Source organism: Rhamphochromis longiceps, linkage group LG17, assembly GCF_057381845.1.
Source record: "Rhamphochromis longiceps isolate RC_006_pf linkage group LG17, R_longiceps_female_GT1.1, whole genome shotgun sequence".
In the NCBI taxonomy this organism is placed as follows: Eukaryota; Metazoa; Chordata; class Actinopteri; order Cichliformes; family Cichlidae; genus Rhamphochromis; species Rhamphochromis longiceps.
This window is the reverse complement of record NC_140573.1, coordinates 23,080,743-23,100,851: the sequence shown is the minus strand read 5'-3', so window position 1 is coordinate 23,100,851 and position 20,109 is coordinate 23,080,743. Positions and strand designations below refer to the sequence as shown.

General features: G+C 41.7%; 1 protein-coding gene and 1 long non-coding RNA gene across 3 annotated transcripts in view; both read left to right on the top strand.

Annotated features, from left to right (window-relative positions):
- Nucleotides 1-20,109, top strand: part of usp6nl (USP6 N-terminal like) — a 103,285-nt gene that overhangs the window by 55,716 nt on the left and 27,460 nt on the right. For both annotated transcript variants that reach the window (XM_085387129.1, XM_085387128.1), the window contains 2 exons: nt 9,881-9,954; nt 19,711-19,790. In XM_085387129.1, the coding sequence (XP_085243255.1) occupies nt 9,881-9,954; nt 19,711-19,790 (154 nt within the window). The remainder of the gene's footprint in view (nt 1-9,880; nt 9,955-19,710; nt 19,791-20,109) is intronic.
- LOC146649723 (uncharacterized) lies at nt 396-8,479 on the top strand. The gene is made up of 7 exons (XR_014908241.1): nt 396-6,444; nt 6,983-7,056; nt 7,153-7,246; nt 7,337-7,448; nt 7,535-7,688; nt 7,806-7,933; nt 8,047-8,479. It is a non-coding gene; the product is annotated as an uncharacterized LOC146649723 (long non-coding RNA).

Genomic DNA, 20,109 nt, shown 5'->3' with positions numbered 1-20,109 from the left:
TTGTTGCAGTATATTAATGACTAACCTCGTATTGTGGATGGATTATCTCAGTTGTTCTCCTGACTGAAGTTTGGTCCGTTTACAACATCCTGCCATGCGATTGCATTTGTCTCTAACCATGAAGAACCTTCACGTTAACTTTTATAAGTGGAAAAGTGTTAGTGTTCGTCCTCCAGCTTCACTGTTTATGTTATGCTAACATAGCTGTGTCGCTAGCGATCACGTAGCACATCATTATATACCAGCTAGCCCAACTTCAGTAACCCTACAAACGTCACTGCTGTTTAGTTTCCTGTCTTCATTTATGTTGGAAGTGATAGCAGAGCTGTACGTTTGATTTTTTTCAGAAATCTCTCAGTCAGAACATGCAATATCATGCTTAGGTAACTAGCGAAACTAGCGAGCTAACTTCCGCTAGCTTCCTGCTAACGTCTAACTCCGTTAAATGTAATAACTTTAGTTTTCATGGATGCCTGGAAGTTAAACTTCATAGTTACACCTGGTAAAGCAGCAATGCTGATCGTTTTATTAAAGATGAAAGAATTTAGACAGTTTTTAACTCTAAGTGATGCTGCAGTGTTGTTTGACCTGAAGCATACGGAGTTTAGGACCCAGATTACTCCCAGATTTAAGAGCATCTTAGTCCGACAAATATGACAATAACAACGGCCGCTTGCATGTTCTGCAAAAAAATGTGCTTTGTCGTGTATCTGACGGACAAACACCAAACCAGTTCCACATCACGGAAGTTGCACCATTTTTACAAACCAATTCTGGTTCATCTGTTTCACTCAACAATCGGCCATGTGCGTATGAAAACAAAGGCACTGCGCATGCGCGTTTTACTCCCATTCTATCGCGATATTTCATTTTCCTATCGTTGCCTAACATTATACCGGTATTACCGTGAACGGTATAATATGGCCCAGCCCTATGCACAAGTTATAAATGCAAAAGTTCATCTTTCAGTAAAGAAAAATGTGCAAAAGTGTGTTTTAAAAGTGTACAGACGTGCAGCTTTTCAACCTAAAAATCGACGCGCAGAGGCTGCCTCATCTTTTTAAATGTCAGGCTGCCGCAAACTTTCAAAAGGCCGAACGGTTACAGAAGTGAAAACCCTCCGGAGTTGAAATCTCTGCAGTAAAACGTCCAGCTCACCTTTACTGGAATATACTCAGTACAAGACTTTACTCCTGTTTTGAATTGATATTTATATCACAGATGAGGGGATCATTGGTTTGCATTGTTTTTAACACATTTTGCATGTTTAGCAAGCACACAGTGAACATGCAGGTCTGAATACAGGTCACACGTGGCCGTCAGCTTCAAAACGAAGTGTGAGCACCGAAACAAAAGGTGGGAAATTAGTTCTTCTCCAATCAAGCCTGTCCTCTTTTATCATAGTTCTTATAATTATTCCTTTTTCTGAACAGATAGCATCTATGAGAGGGTAAGAGATGCACTGACAATGGGTGGAAGAGCAGCAAAGAGCTTTAACAGGCGAGGACTCCTTAAGATAAAAACAAAGAGGGCTCATTACAGCAGCCAAAAGAGGGCTGAGAGAACAAGAAAGACCGTGGTTATGCTTGTCATGTTTTACATTGTCAGGGCTGGTCTTTAACAGCAAGTGATAAAGAGGAAGAAAAACAAAAATACTCTCCACAACACTTCCTGTCACATGGTTAGAGCGGCTCCTAGAGGAATTATCAGCTGGAGGCTTCATCCTTGCATCTGCTCTTAAATTTCTCTTAAATATAGATGTAGTCAGTTAAAGCCGGGGCTCGTTGCTTACGTCTGTTTACGTTATTTCAAGTAAATGTTCCTGCTCCATATGTGCATCTTAAAATCTTCTAAAAGAGCTGTGCATGATTAAGAGTTAAAATATGAATTTTTATCTTGTGCCAAACCTTGGTGCAGACCCTTAGTGGATCCACAGACTGAAAGAAACCTCTTGGGCTACGGTTGGGCCATTTGTGTGCCTTACATGGTCATATTAGGCATGTTCATTTCCAGTGACATCACACAGAGCTCAAAGCAGGAAAAAGTGTCTGAAACTGAGTTTTCACATCAGTTTGAACCTGACCTCGATATTTAAAACCTTGGCCATGTTCAATATAGTAGAACACGGCAAAGTGTTCTATATGACAGGAAATGACCTCCGGCACGGTCGCCCCTCCCTGACCTTGGTTCTGCTGGAGGTTTCTTCCAGTTTAAAGCGAGTTTTTCCTTCCCACTGTCATCAGTTGCTCAATTGTATTATTGTAGGGTGTTTACCTTACGATATAAAGCACCTTGAGGTGATTACTGTTATGTTTTGGTGCTATATAAATGAATTAAAATAAGGAAAAGCAGAAAAGGTCTTCTTTAAAGAATATTAACGTCTTAGGTTGTAGTCCAAGAAACAGCCATTTACTCTGATTCTCTGTTGCTCCTGAACATTTGTCATTTGTCAAGCATTTCAAATTTCTCGGCATGATTCTTTGGCAGCAGGGGACCCCTTCCTAATGAAAGTCTGTCAGAAGGGTTAGCAGCACCTGAAGCCAGCATTAAATCTGTTTCTCTGTTAAAGCTTTTATATTCCCCCAAACCACCGTGAAGTCGTTCTTTCACATACCTGATGTGCTCAATATGCTGATGCAAGAGGCTTTAGGGCTGCAAGATTACATTATAGCAGAAAATGCCGTGTGAGCTTCCTGCCTGAGAACTGCACTCACCTGTTCAGTGGTAAACCCCACAGGGGGGAAGTGGTACCTAACTTCCTGTCCAGTTGTCATGTGTGAACACTTCTGAGTGCTGACACCAGTTCACTCCTGAATGTATCGTGCAGAGCAGGAGTGAAGGGCAGAGGTGGGGACGGGGTAGCGCCCGGCTGGGAGGTGACGGGCGAGGACATTTTAGTCACAGCGGGGCAGGGACGGTTAGACGGAGCCTCGTCGGCCTCGCCGCTGGGGTCTGACTGGCAAATTAGACAGCGGGAGGTTGAAGGTCAGCTCCGTGGGGGGGCTGTAGTCTGGAAAGAAGGATAAAGGGCAGTGACAGGAGCGAGGAAAATCCCACCCCCAAATGTATAATTGCTGTTTTGATGCTCTCTCAATGTTTGTTCCTGTTTATCTTATTTCTACTTCACAAGCTACTCTGTTTTCTTTTTTCTGGTGCTTTATTTTGCCAAACCAGTTTGGATAAACTACAAGGATAAACACAAGATGAACGTCTACACATCACAGATAATTGAAGTTACTTGAGTTTGAGGCTTCTGTCCATTTAAAGCAGCTGAAGTGACTTTAGTCAGTGTTTTCATGTGTGTGCATGAAGCAGTTGATTTAAATAATCAAAGCCCATCAAGCTCAGAGGGGATTTATCTTCTCTTTTAGCTTATTTTGCAGCACTTTTTTGTACTGCTCACTCTCTCCAGTCTGATCAGACTCAGGGATCGTGCTCAAGGGATTTTAAATAAGGACTGCAGAATTTCCCCACTGCACTGTGGCTTCAGAAACAAATCAATCAATCAGTCAATCACCTCTTTTTATAACACATAGTGTTATCATTTAGATACTTAATTACTGTTAAATAACCATATTAACCTGATGTAAAGTAGATGAGCCAGAGCTCTTGCGCTGGAATTTCTGCATATTTAGCGTTATTCCTCGGTTTTCTTTTCTTTTATTGGACATGGATATTTCTATTTCAAAGGTTTGGTTTGGCACATGCAGGTTTGTGTCATAATTTGGCAAAATTAGTAGAAGTTTGACTTCCCCACAATTAAATTTGCAATAAAGTTCCTAATTTGAGTCACCATTTCTCCAGCTGATGACCATGGTGTGCGGCATGTCAAAGTCATCTTTGGAGGCTCATTATCAAACATATTTCAAGAGTCCTAACATGAAATGCCACATAAACCCTCTGGAGCAAGTCAAGAGCTCCTCGGTTGCAAATAAAAACATAGACCCGATCTCCGTCACAGACGCTGGAGTGATCCTTAAAGCATGAAAAGGCCTCTAATTGCATTTATCTAAAGTCAGACCGCTGTGGAATACTAATATGGCTGTGAGGGTCTCAAAGTTGGGGCTTAGCTTTAGTGCAAAGAAAAGACTGAATCCCATTTCCTTCCCAATTCCTCCCCCGCTCACTATGGGAACCGCAGGGCCTCTCGGGCAGGATTTCCCAGCAGAAAAAGACTTTACTGTATTTGTTTATTTGCCCCAGACAGTTTGCCTTGCTGTGTACGAACGTCTCTTCCCCCATCCCCTCGCTCGTGGCGTCTTCTCCTACAGAGTGCTCTTGGCAGCCCACAGCCACATGCCTTTCATTGACACACACCATCCTGTCATAAAAATGCCAGCCGGCTCAATAAGGAGAATGTTTGTTCGCAGCGTTTTGGAATTCCCGTCTTGCCTTTCCTCCAGTTGAACCCCAGAGACCTTGAGAGGAAGTTGGAGAATGACTGGAGTCAAATAAAGAGCTGCAAAGGGCTGAAAAGCTGGCAGAATAAGGATCATCATCACTGACTGCTGGGGGTTCAGTGGAAAAGGGTTAAAGAGGGCAAAAGCCAGCAGTTTGAGATTTGAGGTTTTAATAGCCGACTGTATTATTTTCATACTTCTTATTGTTTTTCGTCATTAAAAGATCAGGCGTTGGAGGGGCAGACAGCATTTACTGTCAGCTGCAAGTTCTTGTAGCTTTGGAAATGCCTCAACTTTCCCTCTTCTGGTCAAATTCCAAATGTTTCCGATCCATATATTTGTGAGTCTCAGAACACGTTGTGTTTTGAGCAGGAGAAGCGTTTCGTCACTCAACCAAGTGACTTCTTCAGTCTCAGCTGACTGCAGGTTTCCCCGACCTTATAAACAGTGCATCTGCATAATGACTGAAGCTAGCACCTACTGCCTAACAGTTAATTTTGTGGGATTTCCTTATCTGGGTGATTGAGCATGCATCAAGGCAAGTCTCTAGATTAAGCTTTACTCGCAACTCATCAGATATGAATGCTTCTAAGCAAATGGAAATCCTATAAAGGAAGAGCTGTACAGGCCTGATTGCATGTTAAGAGACTTGATCTGAAATGTAGTGTGCAGCCTAACCCCAACCCCGCTGGGGTTCATCAGTGACCTGGCAGATGTTATAAGGTGGAGGATCTTTTTGTGTCTCACTAAAAGGCACAGAGTAACTTTTAAGCCTCAATTTTCAGCATGCATTGTTATTTTCTGTGCAGATTTTCTTTTCCCAGACCTACCTGAGCATCTTTGGTGCACAAACTGACACTAAAACACAAACAGAAACCAGTGATTTATGTCACTGCCACCACTTCTGCTTCCTAATGCTGTCTTCATCGCCCTTTTATGGCGCTGATTACCTCTCTGAAACCGTGCTCTGTACCGAAGCTGAGAGATGCCTGATGTTGACAGAATCTCAGTATTTGGCGCCGTGGAGTTAGCAGTGAACACACTGAAGGCTTTTCAGGTCTTGGGGTGATTTTACGGTTTACCATCCAAAGGTTTATTGAACTCTTTTCTCCATAAAGACGACATCTGATGACCTCCTCTGCACCCTTGGCACTTCAGTATAGGTATAAAAACGTAGTTTGACGACCATTCGAGTAGATTCTGGGTTTTTTCCAGAGTTCAGGTGAGTTCAGAAAAGAGCTTTAAAAACCTTCTAAAATGATTTCATTGCTTGTTATTTTTCACCCATCTGACATCCATCTTTGGATCTCTAAGGTTATCTTGATCTTGAGAGCTGGGAGAGCGCAGCGTAGATGTTCAACAGGCTTCAGGATGTACCTTGTAAGCATTTTGTCCTCCTAGGTGGTCATTTTATGCTAAATTCAGAAGGCTCCATGCCTGCTACTTCCCCTTCCCACTTCCAGGTATTGCTCACTACAAGGCTTCATTACTACATGCTGCACACCAGATTCAACATAAACACAATGTGACTCCAATTTAGAGCTTTGTTGGCACACATCCAGTGTTTGGTTGTCTCTCGCAGCAAAATCAGGAAGTATGTGTGTAAACTGCTGTTGGAAATGCAGATTTACAATCACAGAGTAGTGAGGTGTGTGTGTTTGTGTGTTATCGGTGTGCGTGTGTGTGAGAGGATAAACACATTTAACACTCACACAATGTGACGCGTAGGCTGGGAAAACACTGGAAACCTTTCTGTGGCGCGGTGACGTCCTCGCCACGGCAGCTGTCGGTTTAAAGCAGCCACACAGTAAAAAATGGAGTGTCAATATTTCAGAGTAAACCTATTTTAACCTAGATAGAGTATTTACAACTCTATGAGGAGTAAACCAGCTCTAACATCAGAGTTAAAAGTCAGTGTAAAGTTTGTTAGTCACGCAGTGAAGACTTCACTCCACACAGTGTTGATTATTACCAGTCCGCAGGCGTGTGTGGCCTCAGAGCTCTAATGCGCAGGGAATTTTCTCCGAAGAGCTGCCACAGTCAGGTAAGTGAAGTTAACATTCCCATACTGGTAACATTGTTTAAAAGGTATTTTTAAACTAAGTAGCTCTTTATAGTTTCACTGATGTCGAGTGAGGACATGTTAGCAGCATTTACCCATAGGTTTAATGGCATTCCAGTAGCTACATGCTAGCAGTTGCTAAAAGTTAAGATGTTCGTTATCTTCTCACTGCGTTAATATGAACCTAAAACATTTTAACTATGTATTTCTTCTAAATGCTGTCTAAATAATATCATTGTCACATGTCAAATCGCACAGTTTGAACAACTAAATTACCGTTTATCAGTAAGCTAATAATCGCTAATTAGCTTACATGAGCGAACATACTTTCAGAAAAAGTGGGTAACATTACCATAAAGTTAACTTTACTGGTTTATATTATTTTAAGCAAATGCCAAAGGCATACACTACTTTAGAGTTTTGCTCATTATTTAGTAAGAAATATGTATTTTGTGTAAATTAACTGATAGCAATGTTAATGACATGTTAAGTAATATTAAGTAATGTTCCTATTTTATAGAAAGGTTTAAGAGTATGGACAACCAGAAGACGGATGAGAAACATACTTGAGGCTGAGATGACAGAATGACATGGGTAAGAATCAAAAATGTAAGATATAAAGAAACATTTTAAACATTGTATTATTTTTAATTGTGATGTTTAATGCCAATTATTGAATTTATACATTAGGACATCTCCCCCTAAAAGCGTAAGAGTGATGTATGCGCAGGACATTGTTGCTCTGTCTCCATATCTGGAAGACCCATATTCACAACATGGATATGTAAGTAAAGGGAACTTTTCAACATTAAATACATAATTGCCCTCAGAAATGTTGATAACATAGTCCTTCTTCGTTTATTTAATTACATAGAAACATTACTACGATCCAGAGAACAGTTCAGGATACATTGCATGGCGGTTGAAGACCATTCAAAGAAAAGCTGTGGAGGAAAGAAGCGTCTCAGTTTGCAAATCTCCCAAAAGTAAGTTCACTTATCATTTAAATGATACTGATGTAATTTGTAGGCAGGATTCAATCAAACACCTCATTAGTATTTTTGCATTACAGATAGAACAAGATTTCCGACTCCTGTTTTGTGAGGTCACTGGGAGCAAATTCTTGGAGAGGTGGCTCACCAATCTCAAAGCAAAGGTTGTAAAGGAAAGTCATGGACTTGTCCCCACCTCAGAGCTCTTGGAGTTAATGTGCAATGCTGAGTCAGGTACTGAAGTTGAGAATGGTATGATTGTGACTGTTTTTATTTGCCATTGTTGGTTATATAGGTAATTCTGTCAATTCAATGTATTTTTGGAATAATTCTTTGTTTATTCGTCTGTAGGCTGGGACAGTGACTTGTCTACTATCTTGCTGCTGCTACATCTGCTACCACCATCTGCACAAGGGCGAAAGAGACCAGGAAAAATGTCTGCATCTCAAGCTGTCAATAACCTCATCAAATTCCCAAAGGTATGTTGTTTAAAATATACTTTCCATCACCTCTATTTTCATGGACAGTGAGTTGAGCTAATCTACTGTCAGAGGATAGTCACTTAATACTGTTGTTTAATGTGTTGTTGTAGGCTGGAACCAGTGTACAGCAGCATCTAGACAACATCACCCGAAGCAGTCAGCCCTACCTTCGTACTCAGGGATCCACAAGAAGCAGCATTCACACCTTCATTGTGATTGAGAAGCATGCACTTCCATGTAATGCGACAGGTTCTGTAGGAGCCCTTGATAAACTCTTTAGGGCCCATTATGTTTTTGGTACATCATACAGTTCATCCCTGACCAACTTTGTTACTTTTCTGCAACTACGACATTGGGGAAATGTCATATTGCTTTCTCTAGTGAGCATCATAGAACTGTGAATTGTAAAGGTTTGTTACGTTAATTAAATGACACTGAATTGAGAAACATAATAAATGCTGTTACTTTAACCTGTATATTTGTTGTTATTTCCATAATGTAGGATAGATCACAGTTATTTAGTAATATAGCATCATAAGATGAATATGAAAAAAATCACACTACAGAGAAATAAAAATGATATATTATTACACATCAGAGTGTTATTATTAAACTAAATTTGGAGTAAAATAGCTCTATAAAGTGTAATCAAATTACTCTGAACAGTGTGAATAACCCTCAGTGTTAAATATTTTTACACATTTTGTTGTTAATTTTGACACTAAATTGAGTACAATTAACACTGAAAAGTTAACACTGGCCATAGAGTAAATTTAACTCTAATTTTGAGTGGGACCAAATGTTATCTGAAGCAGAGTTAAAATCAACTCTGTAAGTGTAAAATTGACACTTGGTTTTTTACTGTGCACACACACACAGACACACACACCGCCTGAGGTCAGACTGACACGCTGGACATGCCGCACTGAAGCGTTTTCTTCTGACTGGTTTGAAGAGTGTGTGTTGAAAAGGGTGTGTGCGTTCTCCACGTCAGCTCTTGGCACACTCCGAGGGAGCCGGAATAACACACAGCACGTCTGTGATGACAGGATAATCGGATGTGTGTGCGCCCCAGGGCTGAGTTTAGCTAGCAGCAGCGACAGTTACAACACCTAAGAAAACTTACAGGAGGCCCATTACTGCCGTGGTTTTCAAGGAACTCTTGCATAAAATGTAGTGTAGCAAAAATCACATATTCTGATTGTCGAGGGTTAGGATAAGTTTATCTCGAGTGTCCTCCCAAAACGGTCCTTCAACCAAATCGGTTTGAAGTAGAGGCCCTCTACTTCAAACTGTTCCCTGCATCATGTGTTACATTACTAAAGTAAAGAGACAGGGAAAAGGAAATAAAAGAGATCACAGGGATCAAAAAACCACCCTCATCAACCTCCATCACCCCCAGAGGGGAAGCAGGGAGAGGGGAGTTAAAGAGCTGCTAGATACTGTTAGGTTGGGTTAGTAAAAATGGCTGGGTCAGGGGTTCTGGTTGTGGTCATCCCAAGAGGGTTACATAAAGCAAAATAGCTCATTTGAACAGAATATAATAAAACAGCATTGCTTCATGAGGTAAAAATGACTCAAAATAAGCAAAAATCTAAATGAAGTACTATAAAAACTGAGTTTAGTACCATCAAGTGGCTCTATGAAGAAAAACAGGACATCTAATATACATACTAAACAACACAATTTAAACAAAAGTGGTTCAGAAACATCTTTTGAAAACCAGGATTGCAAATGTATTTAAATGAAGTGCAAAATATAACCTGATCTCTTTTAATGTGGCTTTTTTGTCTTTTGCTGAATTTATCCTAAAATAATAGCAGTGTATATATTAATATCCAGCAAACCTTTATTCTAAGTTGCTGTTGCTGAACTTGCTTATGCTCAACGCCCAATCATCTTCTCTCCTCTCTCCTCCCCTCGCCTCTTTTGTTGTCTCTCCAGCGTCTGATACCGAGCAGGATGCAGCAGTGAAACTTGACCAGGAGCGGGCTGAGATAGTCGCCAAATATGACAAGGTACGGCGAACGCTTCCTTCCGTCAGTGTGAAAGCACACAGAAGCTTTGGTGAAGCGGAAAACCCACAGCAATTACTTTTTTTTTTTTCTCCCTCCTGTGGTCATCCGAAGCCAAATTCCAGCCACTCAGTCATGCTGAGACTCCACCAAACTTCATAACGCTGTGGTGAAATCCCTCCATAAATCACTGCCTTATTGCCCGTGAAACACAATAATAACAGCGTGCCGTGTGCACAATGTGCCGCCGTGTGATTTAATCATTTTCATAAATTTCGAAAGGCTGTGATTACTGCGCAAGAGCCACATTTCAGATGCAGCATTCTCAGTGAAAATTAACATGCAAATTATACATCTAAAAGCCACCGTTGTCTTTCCAGTGTGTGTGTGTTCAGTGGGCCGTGCGTTATCTGTGTTAGAGGGGCAGAGAACAACAAAAATCCCTCCTGCAGGCATGAAGGTTTGATAGAAAAGGGAGGAAGCGGATTCGAGTGGTTACTCATTAGACTAAATGAGTGGGTTAATGTGATGTCATGGGCATGGAATGATTTTATTGACTGGGATCCAGAGGTGGCAGTTCCTTCATCCCAAAGCACTTGAATCAGGGGCGTCAAACACGAGATCCACCAATGAATCCCGTGTGGTCCACTGGGTAGCTTTGCAAAGTGGGAAAATTGAATTAAATTTAGTAAATAAATTTAATTTGTTAAATAAAGTGCACAGAAACCCACCGCAGGGATGCCAGCATCACTACACAGGAGTGAAAATGTCTGCAGATGTGCACTTTTTCCAGATCTGAAGTAGTTTGGATCATAAAGTTGCTGGTATCTTGATCTGTTGTGATCCATAAATTGTAATGTGCAGTGACTGAAGGGTGAATATGGCAAATTAGGCACTGCTGGAAAAAGTACTTACTTTGATTTCTTGTCCAGCCCACTACAGATCAAACCAGGCTGAATGGGGCTCTTGAAACTGAAGAGTTTGACAGCATACGGTGCTGTGCAAAACCCTCAGTTTCTTTATATGTTGCACCCAAGTAGTAAGACTTTTTAGTAGTTAGTTTTCAAAGCGGTCTTGAGCAAAGTTTTTCTTTGGACATTGGCTGCTTTTTCACTCATTTTCACTCCAGTTATTTTTTGTTTAATCAACTAAACACTGACCTATGAATCATTCAAGCATTAAAAAGGCATCTAACCAAAGGGATGAACCAGTGTTCTGTCTGTTCATGACAAACTTTGCAAAGAACCCATTTTAAATTGTGTCTTTAGGCACTTTGCTACTAGCAGCCTGTCACCAAAACAGATAATTTCTTCTTAAATTTAGGCTATAAAACATGACAAAGACTGGATTAAACACAGGAATAACAAAGTTCTTTGGGAATAAAGTAGTTCCCAAAGAATTATTAGCTGAAAACCTGACATGTCTGTGTTTGGTGTGCAGTGTGTCCTTAAAGAATTTCAGAAACAGGACAAGTGGATTACAAATGATCGTATGATTATGAATGGCCTCATTTTTCAGCATGACTCCAAACACGCCGCCAATGCAGGAAGAGCAAACCTGGAACATATCAGTCATCAGTGTGTTGTGTCTCCCTGTGTGTTTATCAGTGTTGGGACTAACGCGTTACAGTAACTACGTTATTATTGTGGTAACGAGCACGGTAACTAGTTATTATGCCAAAATCAGGAACGCGTTACTCGTTACTGGGATTTAGATAGGGTCGTTACTCGTTACTTCGTGTGGTGGCTATCGCGGAGCTTCCACAGATTCAGTAACATTAGCAAGTGGTGGAGGCCAGCAGGTGGATGAAGGAAAAGGGACGCAGAAGGAAAAGAGACCCGAGGCAGCCGCCGGTCCAAGTGTGAACTGAACTTCAGGTAAGAAGTTATGACCTGCAGTCTCTCTGGGTCAGATATGAACCAAGTTTAGGTGCAGTTTATTTTCGTTATTCTGACTTTTTCCGTACTGCGTGCTAGCTAGCATGACGGAGTTTCTATACAGCTGGGTGGTGCTATGAAGTTAATGATGTTGCACTTTATTTTGTTCATAAGTTATTAGAGTTGCCAACCGTCCCGTCTGGTATTCAGAGAAAATATTACGCGTTTCTTATTGAGGTGAAAGGGAACAGTTTGTCCCGTAATTCAGCTACAATGGAAAAGGCACAAAGCTGGAGTTATTCTGTGTCTTTGCTGCACAGCTGCCTCTTCTCCTCTCATTCTCCCCCCTCCCTCTCCCGTTTCTACTTCAATCATGAAAACTGATCAATGATCAGCTGATTGGCTTTTCTCTCTTGTTTGTTTATCGCTCACTTTGTGCCAGAAAGAGGAAACCAGCGGATGTTGCGCTAAACAACAGCAGCACATTTAAGCTTGATCAGCTGTTGTTAGAATTTATTTAATATTAATTTCTAGTATCAGCTGATGTTTGCTGGAGCCACAGCTGTAAAAAAAGCTGCTGGTCATGATGTCGGTTTGGTTATCTGGTGAGAGGGAAACATGAAGATGAAACCAGGAGATGTCCTTACTGGATCATCAGAGCTGTGATGGAGAAACAGGTTTACCTTTTAGGTGACATGAATGAGTTGAAGGGAAGTTATGAACAGTTTCTGAGAGACTAATAACCCCAGGATCCTTTTCTAAGTAGCTGACAGCTGGTAACTGTGCAGGTGCGGATCTAGCAAAGTGTTGCCAGGGGGGCATGTAGGGCATTAACAGGGAGATGTGGGCACAAAGAAATACTTTTCTTTCTTATTCTCATTTAAAATGTCTAGCTTTTAAAAAATAATTATCTGAATCTTACAACAAACGATTGATAGATTGATGCATATATACCATCAAAACAGTGTACATCACTGTCACAACAGTGTTTATTTTCATTCAAAGGCTTTAAGATTTTTCCTATAATGGTGGGCCGGTCTCTAGTCAAAATGTCCGGGCCAATTTTCTGTCCCAGTCCAGCCATGTATGCAGCTCATCTGCAGTCTGGTGTTACCTACATCTTCCTATTCAGAAGGCAGAATTTCTGAGTTCTGAGTACAATCGAAAGCACCACGACTGCAGTTTTTGTGTTGGATGTAAAAGGCGCACATGACTCTGTGACGTAGGCTAGAATCATGGCAGCAGTCAACGACGGTCCAGGCGTGGGATTTCTCTCGTGGAAATATGCACATTATCTTTTCCTTTCTATTGGTAGGTGGCACAGTGCACTTGTGGCAAGTAAGCAAGCTAGAAGACTGGCAACGTTATGGAAGAAACACATTAACAAGAGAATTCTGAGTAAAACCAAAGTTACTTTCCCTAGTAACTAGTTACTTTGAAAGTAACGAGTAACTTGAAGTAACTGAGTTACTTTTGAGAGAAGTAACTAGTAATGTAACTAAGTTACTATTTTAAAGTAACTTACCCAACACTGGTGTTTATACACATTTGAATAAATCAATGCACCAATTTCCCATTTTTCTAACAAAATATGAAGAAGGCGGGATTTCTGAAAGCTTTTTAACAGTGTTATGTCTTTATGAAACCAGCCTTTGCTTGTTTAGAGCTGCATGGGTCGAGTCTAAACCCAAGCATCACAATTTGAATTATGTCAAAGTCACTCAGTCACCCTCAGCTTCCAACACATGAAGTTAAGGAACAGACTGTTCACTTCCTGCCTGTTATATCCAACACTTCTGACAGGTACGTCACCTAAGTCATGTCACCTGTCAGTGGGTTCTCTGTCCTTTCCCCTCATAAAAAAGCCCACTGAAAGCTCCGATATGTCCCCATGCTGCTTGTTTTTTCACAGAGACTTAAAAAAAACATGCGCTGCAGCATATTATCTAACAATGTCCAGAAACATGTCAGACTTTTATGAATCAGTATGAAGTATGTTAAATATCGCTGAAGAAATGTTGCTTTTACTCAAAATCCTCAGTTCTCTTGTGGTTGGACTGTATGTACGCGTTCCCGTCCTGAGTGACACCTCTGCTACCAAGCACGGCGCTATCAGTTGGACCAGCCCACCATGCTCGGTTTGTAAATTAGCCTTTTTAATTTAGTCCAGCAGGCTGCATAATAAGGCTGCCTCATTAAGAGTGAAGAGACCATGGAGAGCGGAGATGATGGAGGTGTGTGCGCGCGTGTGTGCGTGTGTGTGTGTGTGTGTGTGTGTGTGGCAGAATGAGGCACAATCGGAGCTAAATCAGTGTCATTGTCACTGTTGGGGATGGGAGGAGTTTAATAGAGTCTGTTATCACGCTGGCCACAAACACTTGTCGTCTCACGTCACCTGGTGTAAATTTGTGGTTATTAAATATGACTTTTGTCTTTGTGGAATGTGCAGAAATGACTGATTTTGTTTCCAAATGACACATCTGCTCAGGCCTGACTGCTGCTGCTGATTGCAGAAGGATGGAGCCTATTTTTTATGTTGGGTGGCTGCATAACTCGGTTTTTTTCCCCAGGTCTCTCATAAGTTTTCTTCACTCACCACATTTCAGTTTTGTTCAAGAAAAATCTGTGTGACCCTCAAGCTTCACTAATAATTTTGGGTGTTAGCCAAGAACAAGATTGTGGGCGAGGGGGTCGGATTTGGAAGGGACTTGGAGCTGGATTGGTCTCGAGAAGAGCCAGCTGAGGTGTTTTGGGCATGTCCCATTGGGAGGATGCTGCAGGGAACACTGGGGAGAGGGTGGATGGATGGATAATTGGCGTTAAAGTCCTTCCCTGGTTTGATATTTATGAAATCAGTGCCCAACAATCCAATCAGCCAAATGCTAATAAAATGTCTTAAAATGTATTTATTTTTCCCGTAAATATATAGGTTTATATGACAGAAAAAATCTCAATATTTCCTTTTTTTTTAAATTTAACAGTTGTGTTCTCTGGAGCATGAATTTTATTCAAACAGTTTGAGAAAGTAAGTCAAGTTCTCACAAGGAGATATAAATGAGACGGCGAAGGTGTCTCAGAACAGGCAGGCAGCTGAACGGTCAGAGGTGAAATTACGAACCTGATTTAATTTCACCCTGAAACTGACACAGAAATGATGATGATGTAGAGTTTGCGACTCTGTGGATACTCACAGAGCGAGGGGGGAGAACGACACACAGAGATCTTCTGATTCCCCTGAGGCGCTCCTCAATGTTTGACTTATCTATTTCAAGGGTGAGTTTCTGTTTGTGCTGAGGGAGCGGTGCAAAAACTGGGTGGGAGCAGAGGGAGGAGACGATTTTTGAAATATTTCACCTCGACATCTGGATGTCAGGCCGACCTGTTAACCACTCACAGCCTTCTCAGGGCTTCGCAAAGCATTTGGCAACCTCCAACAGGCTTTAGCACCAGAGACGTAAGAGAGAGGGGCATGACAATAGAGATCTATAATAGAGTTCTGTTACAATCAGAAGCTTAGTCAGTAAACGTAGACTGTTGTACTGACAAACAGCAGCGGTACATGTACTGTAATTTGCATACAGGCAGCAGAAGTGTAAGCTGACGGTGAAATGGTTCTTATTTTGCAGCAGAAAAATGCTTTATTCATAACTCTCTCGCTATATATATATATATATATATATATATATATATACATTAGGGGTGCAATAATACTCGTATCGATATTGAACCGTTGGATACAGTGCTTTCGGTTCGGTACGCATATGTATCGAACAATATAAAAAATTTTTTATTTATTTTATCAACTTTTCTTCTGACCATGCTGTCTGTGTTGAGCGCTCAGTGGATCTGCGTTCGACTACTCCGCCTAGGCTGCACTGTCGAGTGCAGATCCACTGAGCGCAGCACAAGTTAGCAAGACAGAAGCTAAGCTTGTTGCAACATGGCAACTGCCTCAACTACCCGAAATTGAACCTCTCTCACCCTCATTCAGATCTGGCGTTTGGAACTATCTTGGTTTTCATGTGACGTATGACCCTGATGGTAAGCGCGTCATAGACAAAAGTAAAACAGTATGTCGGATGTGCCACGCAATGCTCAATTGGTGGGAACTAGTGCATTAGCGCAGTTAGCTTGTTAACGTGTTGGCGCCGTCCGGAGATTTGGCGTTAACGTTTTAACGAGATTAACGCTGACAGCACTAGTGGGAACACAACGAATATGACTGCACATTTACGCCGACATCATCCTAGTGCAAAGACAAAAACAACAAGCACGCATGCTACAAACTTTACCCGAGTCATTTAGACAGCCGTTAGCACGTGATTCTTCTTATGGGGACCTGATATGTTTAATATGCTGCTGAGAATATAGCCCAGAAGAAGCGTATAGTATAGCTTTTATTTTGGAAAGAGCCATTTCTCTGTAATAAACTCTTTTCCAAAGATGAGTGATTCCTTGATCAGATAGATTTCTATATCTTTTTTTATTCTTTTGTTGTTTCAGCAACATTAAATTTAAAAACTACACCTTTGAGTTAAAATATATATTTATAAATTTAATAAATGACAAATTAAAAAGGCATGAACATTTTTTTGTATCGAAAAAATATCGAACCGTGAATTTTGTATCGTTGCACCCCTAATATATATATATATATATATATATATATATATATATATATATATTATTGCATTTTATTGAAAATATTTTATAGAGCCAAAAGGTCAATTTGGTTTTATTTTTTTTATTTTTTATTTATTTATTTTTTGCCTGTCCCGTTTGGCTCTTTTGCCATCAGAATTGTTGTCTAAAGGCAAAGAAAGATGCCCAACGGATTTACTTTACCAAATTGACCATCCCAGCCTTGCTGTAATGGTCTATTTGATTCACCTTTTATTGTTTATTTTATTTTCACTTACTGAATACAGGACAGACTTGACTGGGGGAAAGAAGGGGGAGAAAGAAAGAGGGAAAGAGAAACAGCTGAGAAGAGGGACGGGGGAGAAGGGCAAAAGACAAAAACCAACAGAATGAGCAGGGAAAAAAATTAAAAAAAAATGCATATATCAATCACCTGGATCACCTGCTGAGAAAGAAAAAAGAAAACAAGCAGAAGAGAACAAGAGTAATAGAATAAACAGCATCACAATGATATATGGGAATATGACAGTAAATACTAAATATTAAACATTATTGTGCAGCACATAAGATCAACAGAACACAGTGTGCTTTGAGGTAGGAGCCAAAAAGGGTGTAGTTTGTGGGTGTGATCACCCGTGTGTACACCTGTGAGCATGGACGCGCTTGTTTTTTGTTTTTTAAAAGGTTCCTTCATGTAATGATCTGCTAGAGGGTGTGGGGGGGCCACAGCCCCGTCCTCCAGGGCATGAAGCAGGTATGGAGGAGATCAAAACTCCAGACATCCAGAGGCCCTCAGAACACAAGAGACCAAGGAAGACCAACAGAGGGGCAGCCGCGCCACTGTCCCAGAAAGAGCTGAGGAGAGTCCCAGATGAGGGCTCACTCAGCAGCCGCGGAGCAGAAGCCAGGGGGAGTTGCAGTGAAGCGCCCATGAGCTCTGCCGGCAGCCAGCCGTGCCTGAGTGACCGAGCCCCAGGCCGAGAGGCCGGGGGCACCCCACCTCCGAAGTGGCCCGAGCGAGCTCCAGGCCCCGATAAGCGGCCGCCAAGGAGTGAGCCGGTGTGTACCTGGACGCCCATCCCCGGACACAAAGAACCACCAACGCACCGATGTCTGAGGGGGTCCGCCACTGGCAGGGGAAGTGGTGGTAGGGGGAGATAGGCCTCCAAACCTTGGAGGGCCTGAGGTGTCCCCAGAGACATATAGACTGACATATAGACACAGAAATACAGGCACACACATATACAAACATCCATTCCCACCCTCATGCTCTCATATGCACTTACTCCACACTCAACCAACGTGGAGACAGACATAAAGAGACGCTGTACACACGATCACACTCCCCAAGCGTACTCTAGGTCAATTTGGTTAAAATAATAAACCAACTTTTCTGATTCCTGTTTTCCTGTCGTTTGAGCAGCTGACAGCTCAAAAAATTGTTTTCCATACTCCCGTTCTGAAATAAGTTTTGGCCTCTAGCTTTTTAGCAACAAACATATTTAACATGTAGACTCAATAAAATGAAGTTGGAAGCAAACATAATGTTTATTACTTTTTTTGTCTTTCACATTGCTGGGCGCTTGCTTGCTGAACAGCACAGAGGCACAGAAAGAGCTCTACTACACTCAGCTCTTCAAAAGAAAATCACTTTAGGCTGAAATGTCTGACAAAAGTCAGGTGTTTAAGTTTGTATCGTAGATATTTCCCATAAAAGCACTCCTTTCTTGTTGGACTCTAGTAGAGAAGCTTTGCATGATTCAAAGTCCAAAATAATCCTTGTTTATCTTATGCTGGAGATTCTTTTCCTCAGCTCAGCCATTGTCCAAAGCAAGCTGTTTTAGCTCCTCCTCCTTTAATCCTTCTTGGTTTATTGGTCTTAACATTTTGATCAGTGACAGGTGAAGTGACTATCACTGAGTACCCCTTCATCGAGGCACCTGTTAGTGGGTGGGATATATTTGTAAGGAACTAAACTTAGTCCTCAAAGTTGCTGTTAGAAGCAGGTTTCCCACCATGTGGATGTTACTTTGACACATACCACCAACCTGAGCACTTTTGCAGAGCATTTACACCGTTTCATGGACCGGTACTCCCTGATGGCCTCTTTCAGCAGGAATGGTTTTGACTTTGCCTCCAGACTGCCCAGTTCTCAATCCAGTCGAGCATCTGTGGGATGTGCTGTCAGATTCCACGCCACACCTTCAGGGGTCTTTGGAGAGTCCATGCCTCGATGGGTTAATATTAGGTCGTGGTCATAATGTTATCCCTGATCGGTGTGCATGATTCAGATTTTGTGATAAAATTGAGTAAAAGCCAGATCAGAACTAGAATGTATGTAGTGAAATCAGAAAAAAACGTTGGTCCTTCATACATACATGAAGTTGAAGCAAACTTGGAAGAAAGTTTTCTCAGCATCAGTGGGGACTAGCGTACTGTTTAGTATTTATGGTCGTAGTTCTCCTGGATTTGAGGTCATTGCTAAGATTTGCTAAGCTGAGATGAATGATGTATTTGGCTGAGCCAATCCTTTATCTCACTGTGAATGTAAAACAGCTTTAACAGTTTCAAAGAGATGGTTCGGAAGAAGGAAGCTTGTGTGCAGATCAACAAAGGCCGCTTCATCCCGCCTCAAATCAACAAAATATCCAACATTTCGGACATTTGTACCTTTATTTTCTGACCTTTTTGTGCTTCCATCACTCATTTTTCTCACACATTGTCTCTCTGATATTCTCTTTATAACACTTCCTCACACACTCTGCCTCTGGGTTTCCTATTTCACTGACGGTCGAGTGGTTTTTAGGACGCCTCGAGTCAGATGGTGACGCAGGTGGACGTCTGGCTGTTCATTTCACACCTGTTAATCGCTGGTCACACACAAACACACACTCACACCGACGCACTTTCTCAAGGGCGCCAGAGTCGAAGCCCCCACATGTAATCTAGCAGCCAATCAAAACACTATCCTCTCCCCCTGAAGAACGTGGGTGGCATGTAATTTGGAGCTCCATCAGAAGCCAGTGTTCAGTTTATTTCACTGAACAGCAGGCATCAGTCAAACAAATTAGGATACCAGTTACTTTGCAGATTAACTGCTTTATTGTTTTTTCTATAAAGAATCACAAAATCCTCAGAAACGGGGCATCCTCAGAAGGTCAAAGGTCATCTTGATTTTTGATGGCCAATTTAGAAATTCACCAATCTGAATTTTTCCCCCTTTCTCTCTTCTTTGTTCCAGGGAAAAGACGCCCCCGTGGACCCCTGGGAGGACAGTAACTTCCGTCTGTACAAAGTTGTCGACCGCTTTGGCTTCGTCCAGTAAGCTCTTGCACACATACAGCCTATAATCAGGCCTAATAACTACATTAGTAAACTTCAAAGCCCAGTCTACCACGCTGAAGGGAGAAAGAAAGCGAGCAGCAGCTGTCCAGACGGGTGTTGCTGAGAGATGAGTGTGTCTGTGGCTTGAGCCGGGCTGGTCAGAGGCTGTGAGGCTCTTAAACACCACTGTGCTAGAGTGTTTTATATATAGGCTGGCACATGCAGGCAGGAAACAGCTTGGTTGGCCACAATCACAGAGCATCAGTGTGAGGATAGAGTGGTACGATCCAACGAGAGATAGGAGGAGGAGGAGGGT